This window comes from Chinchilla lanigera, unplaced genomic scaffold (assembly GCF_000276665.1).
Source record: "Chinchilla lanigera isolate Chin_1 unplaced genomic scaffold, ChiLan1.0 scaffold00064, whole genome shotgun sequence".
In the NCBI taxonomy this organism is placed as follows: domain Eukaryota; kingdom Metazoa; phylum Chordata; class Mammalia; order Rodentia; family Chinchillidae; genus Chinchilla; species Chinchilla lanigera.
Genome location: NW_004955465.1, coordinates 4,336,730 through 4,360,151, shown reverse-complemented (window position 1 = coordinate 4,360,151; position 23,422 = coordinate 4,336,730). Strand labels below are relative to the sequence as shown.

At 35.9% G+C, this 23,422-nt stretch overlaps 1 protein-coding gene across 1 annotated transcript in view; it reads right to left on the bottom strand.

The window, feature by feature from the left end:
- Positions 1-23,422, bottom strand: part of Ofcc1 (orofacial cleft 1 candidate 1) — a 310,574-nt gene that overhangs the window by 255,529 nt on the left and 31,623 nt on the right. The window contains exon 6 of the mRNA XM_013521801.1: positions 22,774-22,940. Coding sequence (XP_013377255.1) covers positions 22,774-22,940 — 167 coding nt within the window. The remainder of the gene's footprint in view (positions 1-22,773; positions 22,941-23,422) is intronic.

Below are 23,422 nucleotides of genomic sequence, written 5' to 3'. Positions count from 1 at the left end.
AAAGCTGAGGTCACATAGAAACATAACCAAATAAAATCTGGGAACTAGTGATTTTTTTCACAGCTGCTTTTGCTCTCCACAAAGGAATGGAAATAGATAAAAACTATAAGAATATACAGCAAAGTATTTAGCTTTCCAAGGCTAAGAATGAGCTGGGATAAAGATTTCTGAACACAAAATGCTCCTGACAAGCCAGCTATGGCAGTGCATGCTTGTGATCCTAGAATCTGGAAGACTAAGACAGAAAGATCCTAACTTCAAGCCTAGCCTGGGCAACTTAGTGAGACTCTACCTCAAACTAAATACTAAAAAAGGAAAAAAATATAAATAAAATAAATTAAAAAGGCCTGGGGGTATATCTCAACATTAATCCCCAGCACTGTCAAAAAGAGATGCCCCAAACAAAATAAGGAAAGAGAAGGTAAAGAAGAGAAGGAGGTGAATAAAGTAGAAAAGGGAGAAGAGAAGAAAAGAAGGAGGAGGAAGAGGAACAGGAAGAGAAGCAGGAGGAGGTAAAGGATGTTCCCACACACACAACAGTTATTTCCCATGAGTCTTCATCAAGTGTTTATGAAAAAGATTAAAGCAGCATAGGAAAGTTGAGAAAGACCACTTCCGATGCATTATAAATGTAGAAAGATTGTTGAAGAACAAGGTCAGGAAAACCAATAGAGATAAACCCTTTAGGGACTGAGACCCCAGGTTGCACTCAAGACAGTACTAATCTCAACATCCAAAAACTGGAGGATTGTGGTGACCTGAATCTACTCAATGCAACATGGCAGAGGAAGGGCAATGACTTTTTAGCATAAATATTTTTAATTTCCATTATACATTTAAACAGACTTCCAGAATTCAGATTAAAAACTACAAGTAAATCATTTGAGCCACACCTGGAACTATGCGGATCCAATTTAGTTAGACATTTTTCCTCGAGTTGACACAATCAGTCAACTATCACAGTTGGTGTCTAGGTTGGCCTTGAACTTGCATTCCTCCTCCATCAACCTTTTGAATAGCTGATATTATAAATGTGCATCACCATGCTGGGTGCAAGTTTAACTTTTTTTTCACATTTTCTCCCCTTTTGAAGCATGCTATTTAAGCAGCGCTAAGATGGGTTCAACACTTTCCTAAATATAGCTAATAGGACTAGCAATTTCTTTGGCCTTTTTTAAACTCAATAGTGTGTTCTGTGCTTTACTTAAATGGGTCATCATTTCATGAATCCACACATTTAGCCAACTTTCATCTTTCCCGTCACACAGAACAGATATTACTTTAGCAGTTAGTGGAGCAGCCCCATGTCCAGTGTGAATTTCCTTTCTTTTTCTGAATGTATGGTATTGTCAACTAGTTAGCATTGATCTCATGGCCCATTGCACCACAGATCAAGCCTGAATGAAATTCATCCAATATACATATTTTCTCTATTGGGCCTTCTTAGGAAAACCCCAGACTTTACTACACTTGGGAGCCATTTAAAACAGTAAAATTGCCAACAAAAAGCACAGAAGAGGCAAAAACAGTGACACTAAGTACATGACAAAAATAGCCTTTATTGATAATGTGACCACTGATGAGAAGGTAGAGTTCTCCATCCTCAACCATAGCTGATAAACTGCTCAAGATCTGACTGTTAAGTGAATCAAGATTCTGACACTATGTGCATGTTCATAAAGAACGATAAAAGTGTCAAAATTACTGATTTGGGGATTACAAAGAAACTTCAGCAAGGAAATAAACAAGAAAACAGAAGAATCTGTGAATCATGACAATTGACTGGATTCCATAAAGGAAACAATAAGAATGATAACCAAATTAGAAAGGAAAAAATGGAGACCAGAAGACAATAGGGTAGCGTATTGAAAGTGCTGCAACAAAAAATAATTCTTAGACTGCAATTCTATATTCAAACAAAATATTCTTCAAAATAGAAATAAAGACAATTTCAACCAAACAAAACCTGAACAAATTAATCTACACTATACTTGCACTGTAACAAATACTAAATGAAATTCTGTAGCTCAGAGAAAAGTGATATTAAATGGAAATACAATTTTGCTACAAAGAATTACAGACACCAAAAGTAATAATATATGGTTAGTATAAAGCACTTTTAAAAGAATTGCCATTTATAATGTTTAAAGATATACATACATTTCAATTTTCATATGAATCTACTGACTCACGTAAAATTAACATAGTGAAAACCAATGTAACAAATATTCTAGCATTTATAAAAGTAAAATAATTAAGATAAGGAGCTCAAGTTATAGAGGATTCATAATTGGAAATACATTATTGTGAAATTCTTAAATTATTGTGAAGCAATAAAATATTTTAAGGCAGACTATGAGAAGTTAAAGGTGTAAGTTTAATCTCTAGAACATCATTTTAAAAAATAGCAAGGATATAAAAAAATATCAATAGAAAAGATAAAATGGACATGCAATAAAGCTGTTGGCTTTCCATTGCTATAACAAAACCCTGAGCTAAATCGACTTATAAAGTGAAAGGGTTACTTTAGCTCACAGTTTGGAAGTTTCAGTCCATGACTAACTGGCCCCATGGCTCTAGGCCCATAGCAAGGCAGCACATAACAGCTTGAGCACATGGGGTCAGAGTTCCTCAGCTCATGGCTGGTAACACAAACAAGGACTAGGAGAGCATAGAGATCTCTCTGTCACCTTGAAGGATCTGCCCTCAATGGCCTGAAGATTCCACCTCTTAAAGTTCCTACCGTCTCCCACAAAATGTTAAGAAGCAAGCTTTGAAAACATGGACCTTTAATGTATATTCAAAACTCTAAAACAAGCCCCTTCAGAAATTCCAGAAAACAGAAGTGGAGGAACTAAGATCAGACAAAACAAACAGAAATCAAATAACTATATCATATATTTATACCCAAACTTCCTAATAATTTTATAAAATATAAATTGTTTCAATACTCTAATACAAAGGCAGAGACTGTAAGACTAAATGATGATTAAAAAACAGAAGCACCACAACAAAATTATAGGCAGTTAACAGGAAACATACCTTTATCATAACATTTCAAAACGACTGATAAAACATAAATCATGCGAACAGTAAGCATGAGGAATCTGGTGTACCTATTCCTCCTCCATCAACCTATGTCAATAACAGAATAAAATAAAATAAAATAACAGAATAAAATAAAATAAAATAACAGAATAAAATAACCTTCAAAATGAGGAGCATTACTGGAGATAATAGAGGAATTTCATAACGTTAAAAAAGAACACACAACAACTTTAAAGATATATGCATGCATTAATAAAAGTTGCCAAATACATGAAACAACCGTTGCCTTAAAGTGAGAAATAGACTATTTCTCAATCACAGCTGGAGATTTAAATATCTTTCCCTCTGTGATTCACAGAAAAAAAGACAAAATATCAGCAAAAAATGTAGAAATTATAATATGATTATCAAACAACTCGTCTTTGACACTTTTACATCACTGCTCAAACAACCGCAAAATATACAGCTTTCTCAAGTTGAGATGGAACAGTAAGTGAGACAGACCATATTCTGAGCCTTAAAAACAAGCCAGAATAAATTTCAAGGGCTTAATATAACACAGTCTGTTTTTTGGTCATGCTTCAAGAAAATTAGAAATCAACAACAGCATGTCTAGAAAAACTGCCCAAGTGCCTGGAATTTAAAAAGCCTTCCTCTAAGTAACCAATAGTTCAAAGAAGAAATTTATAATAGATTTAAGTAGCCTATATGTCCAGCAACAGGTGAATGGATAAAGAAAATGTGGCATTTATACACGATGGAGTATTACTCTCCTATAAAGAAGGATAAATTTAAGTCATTTGTAGGAAGATGGATGCACCCTGAGATCACAGTGTTAAGTGAAATAAATCACACACACACGCTTCAATATCACATGGTTTCTCTTATATGAGAAATCCAGAGTACAGACAGATCAAAGAAAACAGGGAGATAGAACTTTGCAAATGAGAAGCGAGCCAAGAGATGCAAGGAGCTGGGAGGGAACACAAGGGAAGGGGACATAAGAGAACTGAGATGTGTTATGTAAATATACCAACTCCTCACAACTAATTAATGGAATTATTATGTGTTACACACATGCACTAATAATAAAAATTTTAAAAATAAAATATATTGAACTAAGTGACAAAGCACATCATACCTAAATTAGTAGAATGCAGCAAAAAGTACTTAGAATATTTATAGCTCTTTAAATCTATACTAGGGATGAGACAGATATAAAAGCAGCTCTGTGTGCTTCTACTCCGAACACTGAACAGGAAAAATGCAGATTAACCATGAATTAAGTAGAAAACAGATGTAATAGACAGCCTGACTTTTATGGGGGGCACTCTGGATGGAGCCCAGGTCTGCATGTTAGGTAAGCACTCTACCACTGAGCTCCACTCCAAGCCTCTTGGCTGCTTTTTATGTCCCACTTCCAGTAGCTTCCAAATCTACTGCTTTCTCTTCCTCTTCTGCTCCACAGGTGAAACTCCTGTGGGATGGGGCATCACAGGTTAGAAACCCCAGAATCTCCCTATGACTGCCAAGAGGAAGAACCTCACCACCATAGTAAATAACAATTTTAAAAGTCAGTTCATGGAGCTGGGGATGTAGCTCAGCAGCACAGTGCTTGCCTGGCAAGCGCAAGGTCCTGAGTTTGATTTCTGGTACAAAAGAAAAAAAGTCAATTCAGTCTTTCCTCTCTGCTCTCTCAAGCCAGTTCTGAATGTACTTGTGAGCCTACACCACTCTCTCCAGGAAGCCCCACCACTTGAGCAATAAACTTTCATAAGTTCCTGGTATATGTATGTGGCATCATCAGCCTCAATATCCAAACTAAATTTGACATGAGAGGAGTCCAGCCCACATCCACGGGATCAGGAAAAATAGGAAATTATGAAAATAAGAGTAGAAACTAAATAGAAGATGAACAGATAGTAGTCAAAGCCAAAAATGTTACAATTAAGTTTTGGAAAGATCACGAAAACAAGAGAAAAAACAACCTGCTTTGAAAAGATAAAGAGGCAACGGGGGGCACCTGGAGAGGAGGGGCGAGTTATGACCCAGAACGAGAAAGTATGAATTCATTTTCAGACGAAGAATAATTTTTCCATTGAAAAAGTTTCTTTGCTTTACCCTTTTCTCTATGAATGTTTTACCATATAATAAATACATTCAATCAAAATAATCCTGAGTTGTGTAATGCGTCGTATACACATTACTTAAATCATAGGCTCTCAGCTGTGGAGGAAGAAGACTCTTCCTGCCAGCCCTCTTTGCCATCACCTCCCACCACTTTCAGAGAATCCTTCACAATCACCCACAGCTACCCAAACTACACTCCCCTCGCATTGTTAAACTGACCATTCTGTGTATTATCAGCAGGGCCCTACCTCAGGGTAAGAAGTGTCCTACTATGAGTACAAGAAAATGCTATTAGTGCTTTCATCCATCCATCCATCCATCGTATATGCTGTAACTGAATACTACAGACTGAGTAATTTATAGAGAATAAAGGTTGATTCAACTCATGGCTCAGTAGGTGGGAAGGTCCAAGACTGAGCAGCTGCATCTAATGAACTTCTTCTTGCTGGCTGGGACTCCACAGAGTCCCAAGGCAGCACAGGAATCTCCCGGTGAGACAGAACATCCCAGCCCAGGACTCTGTTCCTCATCTGATAACGCTATGGTCCCACCAGATTAGGGTCCCACCCTTATTGCCTCACTGAACCTTAATTATTTCCCAAAAGTTCCACCTCCAAATACATAGGGACAGATTAAGCTTCCACCCTCTTAATGTCTCACTAAGAGAATTAAATTTCAGTGAGCAGTTTGGTGGAGACATTCAAACCATAACAGTCTGTTCCCAGGCAATTGTTAGACAGAGAAGATAGAAGGCAGCTCAGCAACAACTCTAGTAAACAGTTCCTCAAAGCACCACTGAGGGCAATTTGCATCAGATTCACCTAGCGAATTTATTCGAAATGTAGATTGCTGGACAATTCCCAGACCAAACAAATAAAAAACCACACCTTAACATATATGTTCCTGTCAGGTGGTTACAATGCTCAAAAAAATTTTAAATGTACTAGTGGAAGTATAATTAACCAAAAAGAAAGAAAGCCTCACCAAAAAAGAACTCTACTGGCCACATCACAGACTTGAGGAGTACCTGCTATATTTTTAATGACTATTGTATTGAAATATAAAGTACCATCCCTAGTATTTTAGAACTGAAAACAACCTCAGTGATGGTCAAGGTCCAGCCTTGTTTGTAAATGTGAAAACTGAGGTCCAGGTTACATGAGTGCTGTGCCCAAGGAATCTAGAGCTAGCAAGAGCTGAGACTCACAACCCTGACCTCTTACCCTCTGAGGGTAGGCTGTTCATCCTACAGAAACCATCTTCTTTTTCAAACATACTGATCTCCACCTACAGCTGAAGTATTATGTCTGTGGTCTTACACTGTACAAATAGTGGAATTAAAACAAGAAAGTGAATTGATGAAGAACTGAAAAACAAAATCTCTCTCCATGTAATTGCAGTCCGCTAAGCACTGCTGGGAATCACACGGTCCATAAGAGGGGAGCTTTGGCAGCCTAAAGGGAAAGTATCAATTCTCTTCTCTTCCTGAGCTTCTGTAAAGTAAGACTGTGCATTAATACGCCAAGCCTTTTTAATAGGGCCCACGCAGAGCTTTAACCCATGGGCTTCCACGTTTTTATTTTTGCTTTCAGTCTTTCCACCAAAGGAATGTTGTGGGAGATGGCTATTAGAGTCATTTGCTCTGCCTGGGGGCTAATTACTCTATTTGCTTCATTTTTTGAAAATATTATGTTACATCCAAAGGCGAAAAAAATGTGATGGAGGCTTGTTTCAGGTTCACTTATGTAATTTTGAACAGATTAAATTAGTTAATCAGAAATTATGCTAGCTCAAATAGATCTGTTGGTTTCTAAATCTACAGCAGAAAATTGCTTTTTAAAAAATAATTTGAATGGCATGCTGTTTAAATATATTTTAGTCAATTTCTGCAGATGTGAGATTTGAGTTTTAATGATTTAAAAGAAACCAATGAGGAATGAAAGAAGCCACAAATACAGAGATTGGAAAGAGCAGTCGTGTGTGACCTCCTCTAACAAAGTGCTGCTGTATCAGCCTGGAGGACGGGGATAGATGACACCTGGAGAAGTCAAAGCGAGATGCAAAGGCACCTTAGAATGCTGGATTAAAACAAGAGACAAGAACAACCCATTAGCTTTAATTTCTCCACCTGAAACATGGAGCTTATAATACCTACTTTTCACAATTTTATGCATGGAAAAAACAAGAAATAATATGAAAATTCTTGCCCCAATGCCTGGCACATGATGACTGCTCAATAAGTTTAAATTCAAGTAAATTAAATGTACATGAAATCCATCCTATCTAGCTATCTACCTACTTAAGTATTATATGTAACAGTGATGGCAAACCTTCTAGAGCTTTCAGTGATCACAAATGGTCAGTTGTGGCACTCATTCATGAGTTTGCCACCACGGGCATATAAGCTGATCAGTGGGAAATAGTTAAAGATGATCGATTTATCTAAGGGCATCTAGATTTTCTTCTATGTTATCACCTAGGAGTTTTGTGGTTTCATATTTTACAGTTAGATCTATGATCCATTTCTGAATTAATTTTTGTGAAAGTATAGCTGGATCCTTTGTTTGTTTGTTTTTTCCACCTATGGATAGCCAGTTGCTCCAGCACCTCTGTTTTTCCCATATTGTGAATTGAACCTAAGAGCCTTCAAATACCCCAACCCCCTTTTTAAGTATAGTTTTTATTTTGAGACGGGGTCCTTCTAAGCTACCTAGGCTGGGCTTGAACTTGAAATCCACCTGCCTTATCTTTCTAGATTGCTGAGTGGCTGGGAATCCGCCACACCTGACTTCCAGAACCAATTTTTAAACAGGCTACTTTCTCTTCATTGAATTGCCTTTGCTCCTTGGGCAAAAAATCAGTTCACTTAATATGTATTGTTCTCTTTCTGGGTGCTCTATTCTGGTTCCATTGATCTGTTTGTCTCGTCTTTCTCCAATATCACATATCTTGATAACTATAACTACACAATTTCAGAACATCTAATACCTGGTCAAAATTCAAATTTCCCTTATTATCTTAAAAATATCTTTGGTGAAAATACTTTGTCAGTTTGTTTGAAATAGTTTCTTGGGGCAAAATTTTTTAAAAATGAAACTGAAAAGTGGCAATGGAAAATGAATACAAATTCTAAAATTTTCGTGAAAATATCCCATTATCTATGACTGAGTTGTAAAATACACAAAATAAACTCATTCCATCATGGAAAAAAATTACAGTGAAATCAGGGTCCTTAAAAATTCATGTGTCAGAAATGCCAATGTAACAGTAAAGAAGTAGGATCTTTGAGTTGATTAGGTCATAAGAGCTCTGCCCTCAGGAATGCATTAATGCTCTTCTTATGGGAGTGAGTTCACTGCTATCAAGACTGAGTTCTTGACAAATGGATAAGCTAGGCCCACTTCCCACTGAATCACTCATTCTATGCTTCCTTTCTGCCTTCTGCCAGAGGATGACACAGCAAGAAAGATTTCAATAGATGCAGATTCTCCCTCTCAGAATCCTAGCCTTGAGAACCATTAAGCAAATAAACATCTATTGTTTATGCATTACCCAGTCTGTGGTATTATGTTATAGCATCAGAAGGCAGACAAAAACAAGTGATAACTCATTAAAATAATTCAGGCTGAGTGTAAACAGAAATTCTCTATACCATTTTATAATTTCCTATCAATTAAATCTGAAATGTCACCTCATGTCTTATAGGTCTAATGTTGTCATCTCATTTAAAATTAGTACATTATAAACATGTATGGACATTAGGAACTAGTGTTATTAGTAGCTTCTTTTTTAGAGTCATACTTTTAGTGTCATTTCAAAGTTTTTTTGTGAAAATTAAATATGAGTTACTTATATATAAAGTTTCGAGGCTTTTATAGGTAAATGGATGCAACTAGAGACCATACTCATAAGTGAAATAAATAAGACTCATATGTGTAAACATCATATTGTCTCCCTAGTGTAAGAACCTGAAAGAGTAAATAAAATCTGAAAGGCACAACAGATATTGTGAAAGGGAAAGAATTTGCTCAAAAGGAAGGAACAACTGGGATGAGGGAAAGGAACAAGAAAAGAAAAAAGGAAGGGAAATATAAGACAGCTAAAATAATTACACTACAAATTTTTATTGGTTTATTGAAAGGAACAGCTAACACCTGATTGATCAAGTTTGCATGATTATATCTGGTAATTTGAACAACTGCTTTGAAGATAACAACATGCAATGCAGAGCCAGGCATGGTGATGCAGGGATGGGGGAAAGCAGAAAAGAAAGAAAGAAGGAAGGGAAAAATACAGATATACATATACAAGATAGCTAAGATAATTGCACTACTAATTTCTATTGGTTTATTGAAAGGAGCAATTATTGTTTAATTGTTTGATCAATTTTGCATTCCTATATCTGGTAATCTGAACAACTACTTTGTAGATAATGATATGCAATATAACAACCATTGTTAATTTCCTACCATCTTGTTTTGAAATTCAGTATCATTTTGATTGGCTTTTTTTCTTATTTTTTATTGTCTTTAAAATAAAGAAATGCCTGGTATATAGTAATGCTATAGAAGTATTAGCTATAGAAGTATTAGCTGGTATTAAACACAGGAAAATCCCTTGGGTTTAACATATGTAAGAATGTCCTGCTAAACTAAAGTCAAAATAGATCAAAGATCTAAATATTAAAACAGAAACACTGAATCTATTGGCATAAGTATTGAAGATGTAGGAGTAGGCAGAGAGTTCATAAACAAAAACCAAACTGCATAGTATATGACTACTTGAGCTTTTGGGCAGATCTTTAAGTCTGTATGCCACAAATAAGTGCTCCTACATATTCTGTCACTTGATGGGGATTCAAAGACTTAAGCCTTTGAAAATTTAAGTAACCATAAAAGATTAAAGGAGTAATGAAAAATAGTCATTTAAAAGATCAATTTTTATTCTACAAAAATCCACACAAAAATTCTTTTGAGATTCATTTTGGGGAAAACATGAATACTATCTTCTTTTTAAAATTTTTCATTGACATAATATTTCTTCATATTTAGGGGATATTGACCATGCACTAGGTCAATATACACATACATTATGTAGTGGTTATATCAGTATAATTTGTACCTCTGTTATCTCAAATACATATCATTTCTTTGTGATGAGTACATTCTAAGTTATCTCTTCTATTTATTATTATTAATTATTTTAGAAAAATAATCCAGGGCCTAAGCTCTACTCATATGAAAATTGAAAACTGCTTTGAAGAAGAAGAGTACAGTATCTCTTTCATTATATTTATACATATATATATAAAACATAAATGGAATAGGGAAGGAGAAAAGGAAAGGGAAAGGAAAAAAGTACACAACACACACACACATATATATATCTAATAACTATGATAGTTATGCTACAAATTTCTCTTAGTTCATTGAAAAGAAATGTTTGTGCTAATATTGTTTGGACAATTTTCAAGTCTGTATCTTGTACCCTGAGTAACTACATTGAATATAACAATATGCAATGTATTAACCATTGATACTCTCCTATTGTCTCATTTTGAAATTTTGGGATGTTTTTCTCTTTAAAACAAGATTTAAAATATATATATAACAGATATTATACATTTTATAGATAGTTATAGTTACTCTCACCTTTCCCTCTTGTAATTACTTGAATGATTTCATAAGGGATGTCCACTATTTCTTCATATAGGAAAAAAAATGCAAAGAGATAAATTTTCAAGAAAATGGCCCAATACTAACTGATTTTAGTTGAAACTTTTGGGCAGCTCTCTATTATTAAATGGAGGAAATAATTCAAAATAAAAACACATTTTTTTTTTTACTTTAAACCAACACTGGTTTTGAACACTAGAGTTCCTCAACAATTTCTTCTAAGCAATAAGATTTTACTGAGTGCCTTTTTTATCTAATTATCTGGCTTATACATTATATACCTGATGCTGCCACCAAGTCCTTGAATGACCTTGACATAGTTGTTTGCAAATACCTCTTTAGAAAATGAGAGTAGTAATCCTTCACACCTTTATACCTCACTGAGGTATTTCTAAAATTAGTGAGTTGTGAAATATCTGAGCTGCTCCGATCAGAGGGACTGTGTAAGTACAAAGCATTGCTATTATTTAGCAGTACCACTTTCTTATTGTGCCACTAATGAGCACTGCGGTCAGCAATAACTTATTAGAGGAAAAACCGTCGGAGGCAAAGAAGGCCGTTTCTCTCCATATACAGATGAATTCCTGTTAATATTCATTGATGTTATGCAGACATTGAAAACGAGGCTTCCTGCAGTCACAAGGCCCATGGAGGATTTTCTGCGAATACATCTAGCATCCGGGGTGTAAAAAACGGAGGCAACCAGGAGTTTTCCTTAGAGTTGTGCAAATTCTACATGGAATTCACATTTCAACAGACCAAAGTATAAAGGACACAGACTCAAAACATTTCATTATCTTCTCACATATCCCCTTCTTTCATTTTAATAATCCTTAAGCAGTTTTACTGTCAAGTCTCTCTGCTCCTTCTCTGTCTCATAAACATACAAACACACACACAAACACACACACACACACACACACATCTTGTCTCACTTTTCTTGGAGACAAAGACAATCCAAATTTTAATTTAAAGAAGCTAAATAAATCATTGGTGTTGATGGAAGTTTTCAAACATGAATAAAAATTTATTCTCTGTTCTTTTTCAAACCATGCTCCCTTCTACCTTTATAGAGTCTAACACATTAAGCTCTCAAAGTGAGCAGTCTAAGTAGCAATACTAGTACACATTCAGTACATGTTTGTAAAGGTCTCACCTTTTCCAAATTGATAAATGGCATAAAATCAGCATGAAACAAATCAGGTTTCAAATCATTGAAGAAGATTTTATAAATATTATCCATAAGATAAGCAATTTTATTTTACTTTGTCCTTCCTAGCAATGCATGTCAAAATCTTCTTCCAAGAATACTGAGAAGCACTTTGAGTCTCTGAGAGCGAGAAGAAACGCAGCTTCTCAGGGCGGCAGCAGCGTCTCTGGGCGGTGTTGTTTCTGCCTCAGGCCTCTTTCCCATCCAAAGCCCTATCCTAAAATAAACGAAGCACTCAGCAACTAGAAGCACTGCAGTTGAAACATTTGTGAAATAAGTACATTTTTCAGTACTCAGGGTAAATGAATTTTTCATGAGCTAAGATCTATGTAGAAAAGTTTTCATGAAAATCTAGTGTTCTTAAGAAAGAATGCTGGGGATAGGGATACAGCTCAGTGGCATAAGCGCCTGCCTGGCAAGAGCAAGGTCATGAGTTCGATCCCCGGTACCACAAAAAAAAAAAAAAAGAATGCTACTGACAGAACTGTGCCCCTCCCCCATCCATACACTAAAGCCCCAGTCCCAATGCAATGGTATTTGGAGATGGAATCTTCATCAAATAATTAGGTTTCAATGAGGTCAGGAGGACAGGGCCGGAAAGATAGGATTAGTGCCTTTTTGGGAAGAGACACCAAAAAAGTCCCCCACCCCTACCCCAAATCAGTCACTCATCATGTGAGGACAAAGTGTGAAGGTTTTCCCAGCCAGGAAGAGGGCACTCACCAGATACTGACCATCCCAGCACCATAATCTGGAATTTCTAGCCACTAGAACCGCTTTTTAAGCCCTTCAGTTTATAAATTTTTGTTATGGAAGCCTGAGTTGATGAATAAAAAACGCACCACTAACAATACTATAATAACAACAGAAATTCTGGCAGTTCACTTTGTTTAATCTTGACATGAAAATTCTCAGTGGACTCATGACCTGGGAAAATATAGAGTATGGCTGTAGAAGTGAATGGTTCATTTGCTTGCAAGTATTCCTTCATTCAGTTATTCAATAACTATCTAAGTAGTAATTATTGAACTCCTAGTTGATTGCTAGAAAAAAGACACAAATGAACAGCTCAAAATTCCCAACTTCAAGGAGAACAAGGCCTGGAAAAAAGCATACAACACTTAGAGAAACTAAAAAAAGAGAAATAGCCTGTGACTGGGCTTCTTAGGAAATGCCATAACTAACCAGGAACTGTTAGAGATAGAATGTCTTTTATTTTTTAACAGAGGACCTATTTAGAGAATGACATCCCTTTTTCCTAAGGTGGGGGAAATGTACACAAACTCAAAAGAATAAACTCAGTCAGTATGTTTACATTTTTAAATTCTCTGAATTTTCAAAAATAAAGGAATAGAAGAATAATGTCAGGAAGATTATGGTGGAACAGGAATTCTCGATCTCCCTTTCCCCCACCCCACCGAAATCCAACTAACAACTAACTATTCTCAAGGAAAAATAACATCATGAGTGTTCCAAAACTCAGCAATGAGGCTGAGACACCCAGTCAGACCACAGAATTGAGAAAAACCCTAACTGAACTATAGAAGGAATGGTTCACTTTGACGATGCTGCTCCTCCCCAAGCTGGAACAACACCATCCTTGGAAAATTCCCCCTGGCATCATGATTTCTCAAATGAAAAAAATGCTATGAAGGTCAGTAGACATTTAGCTTGTCCACCACTCTGATGTCTTTTGCAGGAGGTTCCTTCCTGGCTTGTCCTATAAGAAGTAGAGCTCGTACTACACTGTGCATTGAATTTAAACTGTCCCAAAAAGTTCAACTAGAGAAAATACTTCCAAACTTGTTTTATGAGGCTATCATACACTGATACGAAACCAGACTAAGAAATATAAGAACAGAAAATTATAGGACAATATCCCACATGAATATAGATGTAAATATTCTCAATAAAATATTAGCAGACAGAATTCAAAAACACTAAAAGAATCTTTCAACATGAGCAAGTGATATTTATCCCAGAGGTTCAAGGATAGTTTAACACAGGCAAACAAATAAATGTGATAAAAATTACATCATAAAAGGATAAAATCCTAGCATCATTTCAATAGATGCAGAAAACCTGCCTCACAAAATTCAACACTCTTTTACAGTAAAAACTTTTAACAGATTCAGTACAGAATGAATGTACCTCAACACCATAAAAATCACAGATGATAAATTTATGACTGATGCTGTTCTCAATATGAAAGGCTGAGAAGGTTTCCTTAGGCTCAGGAACAAAACAAGGATGCCCATTCTTACCAGTTCTTCTTAGCACAGTATTGAAAACTGTATCCAAAGCAGTTAGACAGAAGAAACAAAGTCATCACAATATTAAAAATAAAGCATCTCTATTTGCTGAAGACATGATCTTATACACAGACAACCCTAAAGGCTTCACCAAAACTATTAGAATCAACAAATGATTTAAGCAAAGTTGCACCTCTACAAAACCAACATACAAAAATCAGTAGAGTTTCTATGCACTAATAATAAACTATCTGAAAAGTAGACTAAGAAGATTATGTCATTTACAATACCGACAGAAAAACTAAATACTGGAACAAGGTATAAATTTAATCTGAGATACATGACAGTTATACTGGAAACTGTAAAACCACTGATGAACAAACTGAAGAAAATACAATAAATAGATATCCAACATTTCTGGATTTAAATAATTATTATTGTGGGGGCCAGGGATATAGCTCAGTAGCACAACACCTGCCTGGCCAGCGTGAGATCCTGAGTTCAATTCTTGGCACCAACCCTTCCAAATAAATAAATAAATAAATATCATTGTGAAAATGTCCGTACAACATAAAGTAACCTATGGGTTCAATGCCATCTCTATCAAAACTTCACTGTCACTTTTCACAAAAATAATCCTTAAATTCATATGGAGCCACAAAAGACCCCAAACAGCAAAAACAATCTTGAGCACAAAGAATAAAGTTGGAAACATACTTCCTGATTTCAAAATATATTTTAAGTGACTACAATCAAACTAGCACTGTATTGGCATAAAAAGTCATATTAAACAGGGAAAAAGTATAGAAATCCAGGTGATAAACCCATGCACTTATGGACAAGTGACTTGGGACAAAGATACTAAAAACACACTAGGAAAAGAACAGTCACTTTAATACATGATATTGAGAAAATGCATATTCTCAAAATTAGACTCTTATCAGGTGCCATATACAAAAGTCCACTCAGAATGAATCAAATACTTTAACAAGAGATCTAAAATTGTAAAATGGCTAAAAATGCCAGGAGAATATCTTTGTAACAGTGGTCTAGGCAATAATTTTTTCATGTGACCTTGAAAGCACTGATAACAAAAGCAAAAAGAGATGAATGAAATTACATAAAATTAATATACTTCTGCACAGCAAAGGAAGCAAAAAAGTAAAGAGACAACTCCAGAATGGGAGAAAATATTTGAAGACCATCCATTTGATGAGTGGTTAATATCCAAAAGGTACAGGAAAAATAACTCAATAGCAAGCAAGGAAAACAAATAATGCAATTAACAGTGGGTAAATATCTAAGACAGTTCTCAATGGAAGACATTCAGATGGCAGTGGATACATGAAAAAAGCCCAGCATCATTAATCATTCAGGAAATTTCAATTAAAACCACAATGAGCTACTGTTTCACTCCTGTTACAATGGTTTTTATCAAAAAGATGAAATATAACAAGTGCTGGAGAGAATGCAGAGTAAAGGAAACACTTATGTGACGTTGGTGGAAGTGTAAAGCAGTGTAACCCATTAAGGAAAATGGTATGTAAGTGCCTAGAAAAACTAAAAGCAGAACTTCTATGTGATCCAGTACTCCTACTTCTGTGTCCATATCCAAAAGAACTGAAATCAACCTATCAAAAAGCTATGTGCATCCCCATGTCCATTGCTCTATTCACAACAGCTGAGATAGAAAAACACCACCAATGGATAAACAGATAATGAAAATGTGGATTATATACACCGCAGAGTACTATTCAGCCTTAAAATGAGGAAAATCCACTTGCAAAGCATATGGATGAGAATAAAGAACATTATGCTAAGTGAAATAAGCTAGGCACAGAAAGACAAAATACTACATGATTTCACAAATACTGCATGATCTGTATGTGGAACCTGATAAAATTGAGAGAACCAGAGAATCAGATGGTTACCAGAGGACCGAAGGGTAACAGCGAGGAAAAGAAGAGTTTTTGACCAAAGGCTGCAAAGCTTCAAACAGACAAAAGGAATAGGTTTTAAGATCCGTGGTACAATACATTAAATATTTCAAAATAAATTCCAAATGTCTCACCATAAAAAAATAAACAAAGGAAGAGGCATGTTCAATTAGTTTTATTTAATCATGCATATACACATATATATATATATACACACATCACATTGTGCCCTAAATTTATATAATTATGATTTACTGATCAAAAATATTAATAACTTTTAAACAGTAAAAGAATAAATATTTGGGGTTTTATGAGGTTCTTTTCTTGGGGATAAATGCCACTGTCTTGAGCAGTTGTAAATATGTTTTAACTTTGTTTTTCTTGGCTTGCAATGGCTAATTTTACATGTCAAATTGACTGGTCTATTCCCAGATAATTTGTGAAGCATTATACCTGGGTTTGTCTGAAGGTGATTCTGGAAGAGATTAAAATTAGAATCAGTAGGCTAAACTGGAAAGATCTTGTTTCACCTATACAAGTAGGCATCATCAATCTGTTGAAGATTTGATCAGAACAAAAAGAGAAAGGGTAAATTTGTTCTCTGCTTAAGCTAAGACAGCCATCTTCTTTTTTTTTTTTTTTTTTTTTTTTTTTTTTTTTTTTTTTTTTTTTTTTTTTTTTTTTTTTGGTTTTTCTCCAGTACCAGGAACCGAACTCACGACCTTGCACTTGCCAGGCAGGCGCTTTTGCCGCTGAGCTAAATCCCCAGCCCCTAAGACAGCCATCTTCTGCTCTCAGATGTCTGAGCTCCTGGTTCTTGGACACTGAAACCTCAAGATGTACACCAGCATCCCTTCCCACCACCCACTACTCAGGCATCTGCACTCTACCTGGGAGCTGCACCACTGCCTCCCCCACCTCCACCTTCCAAGTGGCAGATGGTAGGACTTCCCTGCCTCTGTACTTGTATGTCCCAATTCTTATAAGACTTTTTATAAGATGTGCCTGGACATTAAGGAAACAATTAACTGTGGCTACTAAATAAAGAGTTTTCAGAGCAAAGATACTGCATTAAACTGTATTTATTCAATCTTTTTCATATTTTTATTAAAACAAGTTTGCAGTACATTATTTTCACATTCATCATAGAGAGCAAGTATGTAAGACTCAGTATTCCTTGATTCTTTCTATTCCCCTTGCCCTTCCCATCCTTCTGCCTCCCCCTAGCTCTATACCCTACTATTATTATTATTATTATTATTATTATTGTTATTATTATTTTAGTTCACATTTGCAGCATGTACTGATTACATTCATTGTGCGTAGTTGTTATAAACACACGGCACATCTTACATCTTTTTACATTCCTTTCCCCCATCTCCTTTGTTCACTTCCAGTCTCTTGGTCCATTTGTCATTTGCAAAAGACCTACGTCCCTGTTTCCTTTTATCAGCCTTTTACTTTGCTCTTTATTTTATTTGCACTTTGGATTTGCATAGGATAGAAACTCCATATGGTATTTAATCTTGTGTATCTGGTTTACTTCACTTAACGCTGTGTTTTCAAGGTGCATCCACCTTCTTAAAAATGTCTCAAACTTATTCTTCTTTATATCCAACTAGTGTTCAGTTGTATACTAGATACCACATTTTCTTTATCCATGCATTCTGTTGATGGACATGCAGGTTGCTTCCAGGATTTAGCTGTTATGAATGTTATGAATTTTAGGACTTCTTTCTCTAGGTGTGTGAGGAATATTGCAGGCATTTTCACTGGGATTGTGTTACATCTATGCATCAGTTTTGGAAGTATGGCCATTTTGACAATACTATTTTTGCTTATCCAGGAACGAAAACTATAGTACTCTGAAAAACGACAGTGACAAAGACATCAGAAAATGTGTATCCATTCTTAAGGTAAGCCTGATTCTCCTTGAATTCTGATCAAATCTGACAATAATGCTTCCAAATGAATGTTTCCTGAATATTCTGGAAAGTTCCAAATAGCTAATGAGAAATTTTTAAATTAATGAATAACGGTAAGCCTAAATATGGAAAATTTTGAGCTACGTAGGCTGTAAGCATTATCTTTTATTCACTTAACCAAGTAAAACTTTCAACTTTCAGTTGAAGTTTTCAATATTCTGCCTTTAATCTGTAAAGTCATATTTCTACTCTATAAGGTTGTCTTTTGCACTTTAGTAATATAGTAACTTTCTTCCTATCTCAGAAGAGGAAAAGACTATGAGAAAGATTTACAAACTTTATGAATGATGGTGTCATTATTATTTTCCTTGAATTAAGATGTGGAAAATTATAGCTGCTTTTTCTTTTTTTACCATAAATTATCTGTGTTCTTGCTCTGGTTCTCTTTATAATTTTCTTCCTTGTGCTTCAATGAATTGACATACATTACATTATATATCAATGTAATTTTTAAAGGATAATACATGCACTTCTCTGTTGGCGAAAATAAAACATATTTACATTTAAAAATTTAGCCCATATAAATATCTCAAGTAATTTTTAAAAATTAATTTTCCCTCCTAAACATTTTCTTTACACATCAGAGTAGGCTATAAGTTATTTTCATTTAATGGAGAACAGACTTGTTAATCTGCTAAAGTATTTTGCAAAATTCATCTTTAATTTATGGAAACTCTATTATGGGTTTTACATTTTTATATATTCTCTCATATTCAATAATCAGATTTCATACCTGACTTTCACTCACTTCATAATGTACATTTGATTCATGTCTAGATGACAGGTATATAGAATTCAGAAAATGAGGGTCAGCTGCCAACACAAACTAGTTTTCATTGATTTCACCACTCCCCAAATGCTATATTTTGCTTTTAAAACCATAACAAAAATCTTAAAAATGCTTACTACTCACAAATCTCTCTCTGTCTCTCTCTCTTTCTCTCTGTCTCTCTGTCTCTCTTTCTCTGTCTCTCTCTCTCTCTGTCTCTCTTTCTCTCTCTGTCTCACACACACACATACACACACACACACACACACACACACACACACACACACACAGGCATCCGTAAAGCATGGTTTCCTAATTGAATAACCTAAATGCATGGATTGTTTACAATTAAAATTCAGAAGAAAACCTAGTTATCTGCAACTGATTAGGAACAGGTACATACTATATGGTAAATACTAGGAAATGTCCAGAGAAACACTTCCTCCTGGTAGCTAAAATGCAAAATGAAATTATTTTATTTCTAATTCAATTCTTATCTGAAAAACCATGTATTATTGCTTGCCCGGATTTCCTCTGTGACTAAATTTGTAAAAACTATGCACTTAATTGATTAGTTTTGTTTTCCACTGGGTTATTCTCAGACCTATGTTGCTTCATATCTTTCTTATAAACTTTCCAACCTCGGGGGGGATGTAAAAATTCATCACAAGTATTGCTAAAGTAGCCTTATATACTTAGGCAACTAAATTGCCCTGTGATGACAATGAAAACAATGTTTCATCATTTGCATGACCCTTGAAATATGATCCTCTCAACTGACTGCAAGAGCCTTACCTCTTCACTTCTCCAACATCTATCTTTGCTCTTGATCTAGTCTCCCTTGACTTCTTGCTCTAAGATACCTTGCCACTTCAGTCACTTCAGTCATTTTTCAGACTTGAAAAATCGAATATAGCACTTTTCAGAGATGATTACAGCACCAGCCAGAGCTCACATGGAGTGATTTGTGTGGACTAAAAATGGTCACAAATATGGCAAATTTTATGGGCTTGCTTTTAAATCCTACCTTCATTATGAGACCTTAACCAATTGCAAAGTACTCCTCCAAGTACTTCTGGAAGTTGGTAGAGGGTGACTTACATCAGATTACCTGCTACTCTTTACTGATGCTCCCTGTAACTGTAGGTGTGACACGATAATAACTGCAATCTGTGTCAGTCCTGCTCATTAACAATTGACTCCAAGATCAATTTTCTTATCAGTTCCTGATCAGGTCCTTGAGAAGCAAGTGGCACCTGTTTGACTGGGCTGTGTATAACACCTTTCCCCAACACACACAAACACAACCCCACACATACAGAGTGGTATACTGTTATGGTGGATTCATTATGTCAACTTGAGACCTTTAGAAGCTTAACTAAGTAACTCAGCAATTCTACATCCTAGGGTGTAGAGGACATGCCCTAGGGAGGCTGTTTATGCTCAAGGATGTTGTAATGGTTGATTCATTGTGTCAATTTGAAAAGTTCAGAAGTTTAACTAAGTGATTCAACAGGGGACCAGGGTCCTCACTTTGTAAACATCCTGAGCTTGTGCAAGATGGTGTGAATGCTTCACCAACCTAGGGCAGGTAGCCTACATACAGTACAAAGGAGAAAAAGAAGCTTGTTCTGCCACTTTTTTGTTCTTACTGCTTTTGCTGTCTTCTGCCACCATGAACTGTTGGGCCTCTGCCATGCAACCCTGCTTTGGAGCCAGCTGATTATGGACTGAAACCTTTACAAACTGTGAGCTAAATAAACCTTTCCTTCCTTAATTTTGAGTGTCAGGTATTTTGCCTCAGCAATAAGGGAAAAGTAACTAAGACATATACACACAGACATCAGTGTATATACATAACCACAGCTACACACACATAACCACAAAGCTTTTACACAGTGTGAAGGCACATTCTTCATCTCTGTGTTCTGTTCTGTAAGTACAAAAAAAGAGTACCACAGTAGGTATGTGAGACTAAGAATGTTCCTTCACTATGCACACATGTAGGAGGTTCTTCCTTGTTTTTTGTCTGTTGTTGTTGCTGTTGTTATTTTCTCCAAGGTGCACATCAACTATCAGGATCTCTAAGTCTCATGAGTTTTCAAATACTTATCTCTGTACCAGATAATTTTCATCCCATCCCACCCAGCAATCTCTCAGTTAAAAGCGCCACCTCATTTTTCAAGCTGAATTCTTTCACCACCTTGCATACTACCATAAGGCCCTGTAATGCTGGGATGAGAAACAATTACCTCAGTCACCACATGAAACAGTCATCACAGGCAAATAGTGTAAGAGAAAAAATCTAATCAATGATCCTCATGCCCACTGGGATAACTCCATTCCAGACCTCCACTTCAACACCTCATTTACATGATTATCAGTTAACTCTTGCGATAAAGAGTTAGAGTAGGTAACGAGTTGAGCAGCTTCCCTCCACTGTGCCCTTCCACAGCTGCCCATGGACTGAAACCTCCAGAACCACGAGCAAAGACAAACCTTTCCTCCATTAAACTGAAGGTGTCATGTGTTCTGTCCCAGCAATGGGAAAGCTATCCAGTGCACATAACCTCCTCCTCTCTGTGTGTCTCAATTTTTTCTGTCTCTGTCTCTGTCTCTTTCTCTGTCTCTGTCTCTCTCTCTCTCCTTTCTTTTGAAAGGATACCACTCATTTGATTGAGGGCCCACCCTAAATCCAGGATGATCATATCTGCTGGTAAATTTCTATTGATTTTTAACTTAATTGTATCTACAAAGATCCTATTTCTAAATTAGGTCCCCTTCACGCATACTGGGGCTAAGATCAGTATATATTTTTGGAGGACACAATTCAGCCCATTAGTGAAATGTTAGGAAATCGCTAATTTGGGTCAATTACATGACAAAGTTCAAAATAGACGCAATGTGTTCAGTGTCTTAAGAGCTAAGTGGCACAAAGGAAAAAATTAAATACAGTTAGGGAATTTCCATACACCAAATTAGAGAGCACCATCTACCCACTCCAATTAAGTTATTCTCTCACTTTGGAAGTTGGAAATAATAGTACTATTTGCAATCTGTTATATAAAAGAAATTGAGAATAGTCTTTTTCACCTGGTGAAATTTATCCTCTTTAGCCTGAATGAGTTTACATTGAACAAAAAACAAAATACACACACACACACACACACACACATGCACACACACAAACCTGGAGTTGTACCTGTGAAATTCTCATTTTTTTATTTGTGATAGATAAGGTGACTATAAAAGAGACACTTTTACTGTCCTTAGTAGAAGAGAGTGCACCATGTTGCAACATAAATACATGTACAAAAATCAAAACAGATGTCTTTGAAGACACAACAATCAGAATCCAAATCTCTTTAGTAAGGACTTCACAAATGTTCATATACTAATATTTATATACTAATACAATGCTTGTGTAAATAAGTTCAACATAAATTTATCCAAATAAGTTCATGCTGGTTTTGTATTGTATGGTATGCTCTTCACAGCCTGCTAGAAATGAATACTATCACATAAAATAAAAGCATATGGATTAAAACTAAATGGCTCAAGGGCCATGGGAATGTTTTGATAAAGAGTGTAACTTCTGCCTGGTAAAACGTGTATGAAACGTGAGGGGAAATGTTCAATGAAGGCATAAATCATGTGTTCTAGAAGAGTGCTGGGAAGCAAAATCAGTAGACCATCAATGTGTAGGACTGACATTTCAACTTGTCATTTTAGAAATAGTTCTTCTTACATATATATTTAATGCTGACCTGTTCGAATGGAGAACTTCCAAGTAGAGTTACGTCTTTCTGAGCATGTCTTTCAAACTCCTTGATGGACTCGGGGGAGGCTTCATCAGCACTTTTGTGGGTCTCATGATTCTTACGGGAACTTGCGAGTGCTTCAGAATCCAAAATCTCCTCTGTGTTGCTCTCATCTGTTCCCCCCAAGAAGATCACATGGAACCTTGCTTTTGTCACATTAGCATTGATCAAACACATGGTCAACTACTTCATTTCTTTTATGGAGTAAATTTTGGTCTTTCCTAATCTAAACTTAGCAAATTGTTTTCTTTTTAATGTATGGGGAAATCACTGAAAGTCAGAAGTTTTCTAATTGAAAAAGAGCAACATCCCGTCTTTGTTCTGTAGTATTTACAAGATGAACAGATAGATACCTATATGGTAAAGCCTTTTTCCCATTTACCAAATATATCCAGAAATGTTGAGATGCGCTTTACCATACTTTTTAATATTACATGTTGTTTACTTGAATATTTTACCACTTGCTTGCTGTGCTGCTGAAACTAGCTTGGGAGATGATTCACTGAGGAGGAACCAAGGCTCTTTGGCCAAGTTAAGATCCCTGAGAACAGTTCCTGAGCTGCACACGCACAGAGGCACTGGATTTGGGCTCCCT